The sequence below is a fragment of the Callithrix jacchus genome, chromosome 12, assembly GCF_049354715.1.
Source record: "Callithrix jacchus isolate 240 chromosome 12, calJac240_pri, whole genome shotgun sequence".
In the NCBI taxonomy this organism is placed as follows: domain Eukaryota; kingdom Metazoa; phylum Chordata; class Mammalia; order Primates; family Cebidae; genus Callithrix; species Callithrix jacchus.
Genome location: NC_133513.1, coordinates 109,311,072 through 109,323,795, shown reverse-complemented (window position 1 = coordinate 109,323,795; position 12,724 = coordinate 109,311,072). Strand labels below are relative to the sequence as shown.

Here is a 12,724-nt window from a genome sequence, read left to right as displayed (position 1 = left end):
AGCCTAACGCAAACAACAAAACCCCATAAACTTGGAAAAGATATTTTTAATTCGTTAGCAGACAGAATTCACAACTATTGAAAAGACCAATTATTCAAAACTTCTGGAAATTAATAGGAAAAAGATGAATGACCCAAACAATCTAGTAGAAAAATAATTGAGTTATTTTACAGAAAAAAAATGTATGGGCCATAAACAGATGCAAAATATGCTCAACCACCTACATAGTCAGGACTAGGCCATTAGAGACCATGAAATACCATCTTATGTCCACAAGATTGGCAAAAACTAAAGTCTTTAAAAATCATTGAAGAGGATGGAGATCAACAGGAAATTTCATAATGTGCTAATGAGAATATAAACTGGCTTAGTCACACTGGAAAATAGTGTGTCGTCATCTTGTGAAATTCAACATTCATATACACTACACTCAGCAATTCCAACAGGCATATATCCTGGAACAACTCTTGCATATGTGCACCAGCATGTACACAGTAGCACTGCTGGTGATAGCAAAAATCTGGAAACAAACCAAATGTCCATTAAAAAGAGAAAAAATATGCTATATTCACACATCTACACTCACTGACACGGGTAAATCTTAGAAAAAAATTGAATAAAATACAAATCCCAGATAGTATAATTTTTACATAACTCAAAAAATAAACCAAAATAACCAATAGATTGTGCATGTATATATATATGATAGACGATAAATACATGCTGTAAACTAACACTAGTTGTATAATGCAATAAAGAAAATTATATATATACAAGAAAATGAATCACATTATATAATGCACATTCACAAGAAAACGAAATACAATATAGGACATCAATGATATCTAGGGTAATTAAGGGACTATGGATTAAAAGAGGAGCCATAGCTAATGCAAGTTATTGGTAATATTCCAGTTTATTTCTCAGATGCTCATTTTAAGCTCATATTTAGTTCACAGGTGCTCATTATATTCATATCCTTTAGAAATTACATACAGTTTACATATATTATTTTAAGGACCACTGGGGAATAGAAACATAATATTTATAATAAGGGTGGGTGGTGAAATACCCCACTCAGTCATACATTACTTAACAATGGGAATATATTATGAGAAATGCATAGTTAGGTGATTTTGTCATTGTATAAACATCATAGAGTGAACTTACACAAATCTAGATTGGATAGCATACCACCTAAGCTATAGAGTATAGCATATGCAAATAGGTTACAAACCTGTACTGCATGTTACCGTACTGAATACTACAGGCTACTGGAACACAATGTGTGTATCTAAACATAGAAAAGGTGAAATAAAAAGTGCAGTATTATAATCTTATGGGGCCATTGTTAGATATATGATATGCTGTTGACCGAAATGCCATTATGCAGCACATATGCATATTGAAGTTCATTGTGTCCTGTCTCAACTTTTAGGAATCCAAATGAGAAATCTAAAGGAATGCTTAATAAGAAAAGATAATAAGTTACTCATTTTAAGCATCAGATATTTACATATGCATAAAAACCCTTGTAATAAATATTTTTAAAGACTAAGTGGAAACTTAAGTGGAGAGTTACAAATATATTATGGATGCTGCTATTGAAATGTGCATAAGCCTTTATTTTAATATATTTACTTTTCAAATAAAATGGTAGAGATATTCCCACCATACCACCTCTTCAGTTCAAATGGACTACAGGTTCTGTATGACCTCTCATGGCTATCAGAATTAGGTGGTGACCACTCACCCTTTCAGTTACCTAAAAATAAGAATGAGAGACTACTGGAATTAAGGAGGGCATTCAGAGCAAATTATAGAAAGTATTTCCCTATTTAGCATATAATCAAGCTGTAGAATTTAGATCTGCACTTAAAAGATTGCTGTTGCTAGCTTCAAAAGAGGCCAGATGATAATGGCATGAATATTAATACATTTGCAGCTATCCAAAGCAATATAATGGTAAGTATATCTCATGCTTCAGTGCATAGACTGATTGCCTACAGGAGTCAAGAAGGACTTCCCTCATCCACTGAACTAAGGGCACTTTGCATTGCTTATTGTCACCTTTCTCTGAATCATCAAACAATGACCATGATAGGCCAACATTGCTAATTAGTTTAGCAAAACTTATGTTCCATGTATTTTTATAATTCCTGCATCATTACATATTTTTTTCAATTACCTCTCAGAGACACAGAAAACCATTAACTATCAGCATACTCATTTTAGCCACAGAATTGTACACATTACTATTTAAAGTATAAAGGATAAATTTCACCCAAAGTCCTAGTTCTCAAATGCAATGCTGTTAAAATTCATGCATATATCATTGCAGTCTCTAGTTTTCATATAAATGATTATACAGTTTTGCTTCCTAGTTTTGCTTTTGTGTGTGTATTTGAGTGTGTGCTCAATCCTATTGTATACATTTCCCCCAGTTAACTATTAATTGCATACCAATTAATGCTATTTAAGATAAACACGTAGTAATCCCAGTGTTTACACTGTAATTAACATAATCATTTCTTATAGCAGGGCATTTCAGTTGTTCCTATTTTTTTCTAACATAAATCACGTTACTATGAACACCAATGTGAGCATAAAGCTTTTTCTGTACTTAGCATTGCCTTCATTAGAATAGAAGTTATAAACAGAATTATTGGGTCATAACGTTTATTGACATAAACATTTTAAGATGCTTATAATAATTTGTTAAGTGTTACATTTCATTCCAAATACATCTAAGCATTTATACTGCTACCAGGCATGTATAAGTCATCTCTGTACCACACACTTGCCAATTTTATGCTTATTTGATCTTTCAAAAATTGATAGAATAAATAATATTTAGTGGTTTTAATTTGCATTTCATTGATAATCAGTATAGCTGAATTACACTATCTTACTCATTTTGGTATCTCCAGCAACTAGCATATTGTATGGTACAAAGTAGGTACTTAATGCGTGTTTGATAAATGCATGGATAAAAAAGCATTAATCTGATGTTTTCTAAGGGATTTGTATCAGTTGATTATTTAATAAACTATTACATATTTTTTTAACTATTATCCTTTGCTTATCATAATGACTATAATTGTATTCCAGTTTGCCATTTAATGTTGATGACTTTTATTGACCCATGCAATTTTAAATCTTACATGTTAAATTTATTAATCTTGTCTTTTTGGTTTTCTTAATCACACTTCAGGTTTAATAAATAGTTATTTCTACTTTCCACTAGTTTTTCCATAGACTGACTTTTTAAATATTATTTCCCTATCTCTATATTAATTCATATTAAACTATTTTAGTGGCATTCAGTAGTCTTTTTTATATATAATTTATTTCTGAAAGTGGGTGTGAAAGTTGAATGTGTGATTGTAGAAATATCAGTTTTATAATTCTTCCCTTCAGTCTTGGCCACCAGCAGATAGGTAAGAACCTTCACAAGGTGGGTAAGGCTAAACCAGAGGAATCTGCTGAGAAAGGGCTAAAATCCCTTCCTCCAAATCCTGGGTTGGTTGGGGTAGGCATCTCCTTTCAGCCCATACCTTCTGTCATCTTCCCAAACCCACATCAAAAGGGGTTGATTTATAAAGATGAACATATGAAAATGAAAAAAGAAATTTGTATTATATCAAAGATACAATGAATTTAGAAAATAATCACTGTAATATTTTGTATTGCTTGTATAATAAAATTATTTCAAAATTTATGGGACAAGTTACATTTATATCAGAATATAACTTTTAAAATAATCAATTGAGTCTACCATAAAAATTTCCTCTGTATTTGCTTTGAAGCTTTAGTAAGTATAGTATGTGCCAAGGATTCACAAAACAAGGGATCTCTATTAGCTTGAAGGCCACATAATCAATGCTGTAGAGACACTTCTGTTAGTGAATAAATGATGAAGTTTTACCAGAAAAGATGCAGAGTCAACAGAAATATTCAGCAAAATATATAGCTAAGAACAAACCTGGAATTAAATGGGGATTTTCATATTTCAAAAATGTTAAAAGGGAGATAACATAGGTAGGGTACAGATGCACAATTGTTTGACTACTATTTTGAAGATATTGTAGAACTGAGATCTTGTTACTCTTGTTTACTTTGAGCTTTTTTGTTGGTGAAAACAAAGAGCAAAGATAATGTAGACTATTTTATAAATAGAGCCTGGATAACCATGCATATTACTCTACTAAATGCTGCTTATTCTAAATCATGTTACAGAAAGACTCTTGCAAGTATTTAAGAATACATTTATAAAAGTTTGTCTAATTATGAACATTTAGAAACTATCCTTTACATCCGTTAATGGGAGACTGGTTATATAAATATAACATCTCCACATAATAGCATTAAAAAGAATGAAAATTAGTACAAACTAAAATGGAAACATCTACATTTTAATAAATAAGCAAACTTCAGACCAGTAAGTTTGATAATCAGGATTTTGCTAAATGCACACAGAGATACATATGTACATGTGTGTACACACACAAACAGAAATAAATTATGACGGGATACACATCACTTTTAACGGCAGTCGTATTTGGGGTGTCAGAGCAAGGGTATGGAAAAGGAGATTTTTGACACTTCACATCTTTGGAGTGTCTGAATTTTTTATTCAATCAACATAGCCTATTCTCATAATTCAAATATAGATATATTTGGTAAAATTCAAAATATATACATGTGTAAATATATGTTTTTATCTGTGTGCCCTTGAAAGAGTTTGAAAGCATGTTTATACCATACTGAGTTTATGCCTTCTTACAAATATGAGGACCAACAGTGTGACCTCTATGACCAACTTAACTAGATGACTTTTTCACTGAAGAGGTCACAGCACTGCTTTAGGACATGACATTAATGCATTTAGAGTCTCTCATAGCAGGTCTATATTAACCTTCATGCAGTTTACATTGCAAATATGCTCCCTGCAAAACTGTACTACCTTCTGTTCTTTTCTTTTCTTTCCCTTTTGTTGTTGACCTGTTTTGCGGTGCTGAAACAAAGCCACACCATCTTTAAGTGCTCGGAATGAAAACCTGGTGCTGTTGCCTATGCAGATCTAGTCCCAAAACAAGCTTCCTATTGCATTAAACAAGCACAATATCAGTAACACAGGATGTACAACCATTCTAGAAAGAAGTTTTGCAGTGAAATAAAATGGCTAAAACGGTAGTAGTTCATGCCTGTAATCCTAGCACTTCGGGAAGCTGAGGCAGGCGGATCACCTTAGATCAGGAGTTCAAGACCAACCTGACCAACATTGAGAAATCCCGTCTCTACTAAAAATACAAAATTAGCCAGGCATGGTGGTTCATGCCTGTAATCCCAGCTACTTGGGAGACTGAGGCAGGAGAATCACTTGAACCCGGGAGGCTGTGGTGAGCCAAGATCACGCCATTGCACTCCAGCCTGGGCAACAAAAGCAAAACTCTCTCAAAAAAAGAAAAGAAACTGCCTGAAATGTCTGAAGTTGCCTGTTGTGTTATTGTTTGTAAATTAAAAAAAAATCATGATCAAGAATTGTGCATTTTGGTAACCTTGGTGTTGGGTAATAGTAAAAAAATAATAGGTTTGTAGCTGGGTGCAGTGGCTCATGCCTGTAATATTAGCACTTTGGGAGGCTGAGGCAGGTGTATCACTTAAGACCACGAGTTCAAGACGAGCCTGGCCAAAATGATGAAACGCTGTCTCTATTAAAAATACAAAAATCAGTCAGGCGTGGTGGTGTATGCCTGTAATCCCTTGCTCTGAGATACAGAGCAAGACTCTGTCTCAAATAATAAGTTTAGGGGTTTAAAGAGGCCCAATATGTAACACTCTCCTGCCTGAAATGTGCCCAATCAAAAAATAAGGAAGGCAGAAGGCAAGCAAAAATGTCACATTTATTACTGAGATAGTAGATACTGGAGAATGTAGATTAAATCTGTAGGCAAGGGTTTGCTAATATCAAACCCCAGAATTAGACTGACTTAACTCACACCGTTAAAGGTAGCAGTGGACTCCACAGGCTTTCTCTTGTGGAGTCCAGCAATGATCAAACTTGAGGGATGGAGAAGCAGAATGGAAAAACACTCTGAGGCAGGCCATGTTCCAAAGAAACGATAAAGAAAGGGGCTGGTCTTTGCATTGCGCAGTTTGCCTTTCCAAATTCACTGATCAGACTGAGTCACTCCTCACCACATTAGGATAAGAGAATGAGGAACTAAGGGGAGGTCAGCATGGTTAAAGCTTTTTCCACATTGCAGAAAAAGACAGGAGTGAAAATAATCCATTCCAAAGTGGCACTATCCTAGTGGTTAGAATACACCATGTCTTTGCAAATAACACTGAAAATATATGAAGAACTTTAATCTTTTTGTAGTGAAAATTCAATTATATGTAGATTCAATTACTGGAACAAATATTTATTGAACACTATATGCCCTGGACTGTGCAAGATGCAAAGACTGAAAGAAAGATGAACCAGAAGTGGAGGGAGATCTGGGATTCAAAAGGGTTTAACCACCATGCTCACTGCTTTTTAAGAGTCTGATCTCTGTTACTTTATTTCTCCTTATATTATATGAAAAAAAACAGCTCAGTCATAGTTACCTCTCTGGGAGGTTTCTGATGAATTAACCCAACCTATGGCTTAAGTGTTAATCATAGCAATATTTTACAAGTTAGCTGCTTTAATGTGTGTTAGCTACACACTTACTCTTCAAACAGACTTTAAATAAACAAACATATTGATATTTATAGAGACAGATTATTTCTAAAGCAGAAACTATTAAGTCATTCTGAATTTGAATCATTAAACCATCATGAATGTAAAGGTTACCTAAAATAGAGAACACTAAACCACTGGACTCTACCTTGAGTAGAACACTGGTTCTCTGTGTATAACATCAAGATAGAGTCCAACAAATAACCTGAACATGGTAGGTTAAGTTTTAAAATATGAACCATAATCATTATAAAAGAATTTCAATAATATAGACAAAATAAAACATGTACTAAAGTTGTCTAATTACTAAAACTAGAAACAATAAGCTCATAGAGATGAACTAATATTAAAGATTTCCTCTGTAACTGCTTTCTTACTGGTTAAAGTTTAATAAATGTAGAAGTCATAATAACCTTAATACAAAGCTGGTTCTCAACTAGGGGTGACTTTTCCATCTCCCCATTTTGCCAGGGGACATTTGGCAATGTCTGGAGACATTTTTGGTTGCCATAACTGGTGAAAGCAGAGTGCTACTGTGTCTAGTGGTAGAGGACAGGGTTGCTACTAAACATCTCACGATGCATAGAACAGCCCCCCCATGACAGAACAATCTGTCCCAAAATGTCAACAAGGCCAAGTTTGAGAAACCCTGCTATAAACATAACATCTACTCCAGTAGAAGTCAAACCTGAGAAATTAAGAGAAATGCAACTATCATGGAATTCCATATACATTTGAACACAGAGATGAAAAAGACTATTCTATCCCAAAATTTAGTAATAATGTCAACTTGGTTTTGGTCTTCATGATGAAGCTGAATAAATATCTTATCATTTTTGACATCATCAGCTTCTTGTTATTGCATTAATTTTAAGATTGATAGTCCTCTTTCCCAAAATCTTCATACTCATTACTTTGACTTTACTCTTCACACTTGGGAAAACTTATGAAACATGCTAATTGGGAAACCAAGTACACATATCAATGAATTAAACGTAGGAATAAATACCGGCATTTAATTTAATAACTGCTAAAACGCAATGAATGAACTAAATACATGGATTGATATTTCTTTCTTTTTCTTTTTTCTGAGATGGAGTTTCGCTCTTATTGCCCAGGCTGGCGTGCAATGGCTTGAACTCGGCTCACTGCAACCTCTACCTCCTGAGTTCAAGTGATTCTCCTGCCTCAGTCTCCCGAGTAGCTGGGATTACAGCACGTGCCACCACGCCTGGCTAATTTTGTATTATTATTATTTTTTTTAGTAGAGATGGGATTTCTCCATGTGGGTCAGGTTGGTCTCAAACTCCTACCTCAGGTGTCCACCCACCTGGGCCTCCCAAAGGGCTGGGATTACAGGTGTGAGCCACTGCACCCGGCGTGATATTTCTATCCAAATTTCCTAAGTCAATATTTGTGAAGGAAAAAGCATTTTCTAACAAACTTTATGTGTTTAATTTTAACCCAGAGTACATTTTTATGACTAAGTGATAAGCCCACAAAACTGGAGTTCATATTGGAAGCCCTCACACTACTAACTATAATGATACTAGTGGGCATCGTCATTTTTAAAAGTGTAAAAAAAAAAGTATGAGCCGATTAATTAAAAACTCATTCTGCCTCACACAAATCACCCAAGATATTGATATTTTATGCTTATAAAACTTAATATAAAATTAAATTGCAAACATTTTCTCACAATCTACTAAAATCATGGCCCGAGGTAAGACACTGCTAATATGAAGCATGTTTTCAGCTCTAGGGGACATATTTCTGTGAAAGAAGGCTTCATTTGCTTCTTCACAGATCCAGTAATGAGGTTTCTTTTCTTAGATGAAACCTAGAAAGTATAGGTACTTTAAAATTAAGCCAGGAAAGGTAACACTAAATTATTAATCAAAAAATTTTAAACCTTGAGCTCTTTTCTTCTTGTGTTTATGACTATGTCATTTCAAATATCATACACTCATTATTCAAATGCAAAAAGCATCTAACTATTCCATACAGAAAATACATTTTCACTTTTTAGGAACAAAACCAGAGTAACAAATATCAAGCAAAATAGCAGACTGATTTCCCCCCCTGGAATCTAGAAAGATGAGAAATAATTTCAATGATTTTTCCCTAAAAGTTAGGAATAACAGAAAGAAGAGTTGTCTTATATCTTGGGATGTGAAAAATATTGAGTCTCAAGAAAAGATAAAATTAATTTCACCATTATTAATCATCAGCCCAATGCATCATGAACTTCTGTGTAGCACTTTCTAGCCCAAGCGTTGTCTTACTAGCATGTGTCAGAAAACACAGAGAAGAAAATAGTGTCTTCATCTGGAACTTTAAATTAACAATTGATGGACTTAGCTTTATACTGAAATCAACTAAACTTAACAAATTACCTGATTTTACCAAAACATAAAAAGAAATTCTTACCGTAAGCATTCTTCATCATTTTGAGGCTTTTCACTGATCTTTATTTTTTCTGCCTCTAGATATTTGGTAGTACAAATGGATTCATTCTCTTCATCTTCAAAAACTAAACAATTTAAAAAATAGTTTCAATATTTTGAAAATTAAACATAAAGATTATCTTTATTCACTCATAAAAACAATTCCTTAATTTTTGGTGCTTGCATATACAATTTATATACTAACGACTTTTCTACTTTAATATAACAATTAAATGTATTTAAAAATCTTTTAAAAATTTGTGACATTAAAAATAACAAATCTCACACTGATCAGTGTTTTATCTACTTTTTATATCAATAATAGTACTATATCCCAGTTAATATATTTTAAAAGAATAATATACCCTTACAATGCATATATAACTATATTTATCAGTAAAATAAATTAACCCATGAAGGTAATACCTTTAAGTTTTCTCTGGAGAGTAAATAATTCTTCTATCAATTCATTCTTTTGTTTTTGAAGTTCATTTAACTGGCTACTATCATGTTCCATTGACTTCATTTCTAGAAACAGATACAAAAGCATCAAAAATAAAACACTCAGAAATAAATTTAACCAAGGAGGTAAAAGACCTGTACACTGAAAACTATAAAACATAGATAAAAGAAACTGAAGACAACACAAATAATTGAAAAGATATCCACGTCTATGGAGTAGAAGAATTAATATTGTTAAAATATCCATACTACCCAAAGTAATATACTGATTCAAAGCAATCTCCATGAAAATTCCAGTGGTATTCACAGAAACAGAAAAAAATCAATCCTAAAAAGAAGTAGAAAAACAAACAAATCCATTTTAAGTATGTAGCCTTTGCCTTACATGTCAGCAATTATTAAGGTTTTCTCATGCAGTAAAAATCTAAGCAGCATATGGTTAATTTTCAGCCCCAACTGGCTTCCCCTGGCCAACTAGAAACTCTTTAAGAAACTGACCAGAACTTATTAATCACCAGCTGGATACAAAAAGATAAGTTAGTAGATGATTAGTCTAAAGAGAATTCAAAATATGTAATATCGCTTAGGGAAATAAAGTTCCAAATAAGAAAACTATCTTTCATAACTAAAGGACATGAAAAATGACATTGCATAGTACTCACAATGTGGCTACTAGCTTTCACAATATTGCTAATATTGTTTCTTCTACCTTCCTTCCTTTATTCTCATGACGAATCCTAATTCACCCTTTAAGACCCATCTCCTAAATTTTCAAACATTCCTTCTCTTCTGCCATAACTTCTGGTACTCTACTTACACATTTATTGGATTGTTTTATATTGTTCTACATGTCTCTGAGGAGTTTTTTAGGTTTCTGGAGTCTTTTGTTTCCCTCTGGGTTTCAATTTTTAAAGTTATCGCTAAATTCTCTGGTTTCTTCTGCAGCCTCTGATCTGCTGTTAATCTCTTCCAGGAAATTTTTCATATCAGGTATCCTTCCCTTCCCTCCCCTCCCCTCCCATTCCCTCCCTCCTTCCTTCCTTTCTTCCTTCCTTGCCTCTTCCTCCCTTCCTCTCTCTCTCTCTCGTTCCCCTTCTTTCTTTCTTTTTCTGAGACAATGTCTTGCTTTGCCACCCAGGCGGGAGTGCAGGGGTGCGATCTCGGCTCACTGCAACTTCCACCTCCCAGGTTCAAGCAGTTATCTTACCTCAGCTTCCCGAGTAGCTGAGATTACGGGTGCCTGCCACCACACCTGGCTAATTTTTGTATTTTTAGTAAAGATGGGATTTCACCATGTTGGCCAGGCTGGTCTTGAACTCCTGACCTTGTGATCTGCCTGCCTTGGCCTCCCAAAATGCTGGGATTACAGCTTGAGCCACAGTGTACAGCCCAGATATTTTATTTTCTAACCTTTAGAGCCCCTTTGGTTCCTTTTACAGTTTTGATATTCAATTCACATACCACATAATTCATCCTTTTAAAGCGTACAATTCATTGGGCTCTAGTATTTTCACAGATATGTGCATCCAATTGCCATTGTATAATTTTGGAACATTTCACTCCCCAACCAAAGAAATTCCGTATCTGTTAGCAGACAGTCCCAATTTCCTCTAGCTCTGCCAGCCCTAGGCAACCACTAATGTATTTTCTGTCTATACAGATTTGCCTATTCTGGACATTTCAGAACAATGGAATCATACAATATGTAGTCTTTTGCATCTGGCTTCTATCACTTAGCATAATGATTGCAATACTACCCATTTGGTAGCACGTGTCAGTGTTTCATTTATTTGATGACTAAATGTAATTCCAATGTATAGATATTTTGGTTTTAGATTCCTTAGCTGATTGACATTTGGGTTGTTTCCACTTTTTTGCTACTATGAATAATGCTGCTATGAAAATTCATGTACAGTCGTGTATTGTTTGACAACAGGAATACGTTCTGAGAAGTAAGTCCTTACATGATTATGTTGTGAGAACAACATCAAGTGTACTCACACACACTCAGATGCGACAGCCTACTACACACATAGGCTACACTGTATAGCCTATTGCTCCTCAGTTACAAACCTATACAGCATGTTACTGTACTGAACACTGTAGGCAACTGGAACACAATAATAAGCATTTGTGTATCTAAATATATCTAAACCTAGAAAAGTACAGCAAAAATACAGTATAAAAGATAAACAATGGTACACTTGTGTAAGTTACTTACCATGAATGGAGCTTGTAGGACTGGAAGTGCTTTGAGTGAGTCAGTGAGTGAGTGGTGAGTGAATCTGTAGGCCCACAGCATTACTCTACACTGCTGTAGACTTTAACACTATGCTTAAGCTACACTAGGGAGCTGGGGAGGGATAACATGGGGAGAAATGCCAGATATAGGTGATGGGGATGGAGGCAGCAAACCACATTGTCAGGTATGTACCTATGCAACAATCCTGCACTTTCTTTACAGGTACCCCAGAACCTAAAATGCAATAAAATATTTATATTTTTTAAAGTTTTTCTTTTTTAAATAATAAATTAACTTTCACTTACTGTAACTTTTTAAATTCTTTTTAAAAACATTTTGACTTATAACAACACTTAGCTTAAAACAAAAATATATTGTACAGTTGTACAAAGATATTATTTTTTCCTTCTTAAACATGTTTTTGTTAAAAACTAAGACACAAATACACACAATTAGCCTAGGCCTACACAAGGTTAGAATAATCAATACCACTATCTTTCACCTCCACATCTTGTCCTGGAAGACAAGTACCTACTGGAAGGTTCTCAGAAGCAGTAACATGGATGGAGCTGCCATTTCTTTTTTGAAATGGAGTCTCACTCTGTCTCCCAGGCTGGAGTGCAGTGGCGCAACCTCTCTTCCACATTGGATCACAAGCTCCTTGAAAGCTCCTATGCCTCATTCATCTTTAAATTCCAATTTCTGTACAGTGCCTGATGTACTATATACAGTAGATGCTCAATAAAGCATGTTGAACAAAACTAAAACAAATCATGTAACTGACTTTAAATGTTTTTTTATTATTCACAATGTCTTTGTCCACCAGTGTAGGTAACTAAAACT

At 34.3% G+C, this 12,724-nt stretch overlaps 1 protein-coding gene across 2 annotated transcripts in view; it reads right to left on the bottom strand.

Annotated features, from left to right (window-relative positions):
- Positions 1 to 12,724, bottom strand: part of CCDC172 (coiled-coil domain containing 172) — a 59,323-nt gene that overhangs the window by 12,687 nt on the left and 33,912 nt on the right. For both annotated transcript variants that reach the window (XM_017963408.3, XM_035269211.3), the window contains exons 6-7: positions 9,604 to 9,705; positions 9,161 to 9,263 (exon numbers count right to left, since the gene is read on the bottom strand). In XM_017963408.3, the coding sequence (XP_017818897.1) occupies positions 9,161 to 9,263; positions 9,604 to 9,705 (205 nt within the window). The remainder of the gene's footprint in view (positions 1 to 9,160; positions 9,264 to 9,603; positions 9,706 to 12,724) is intronic.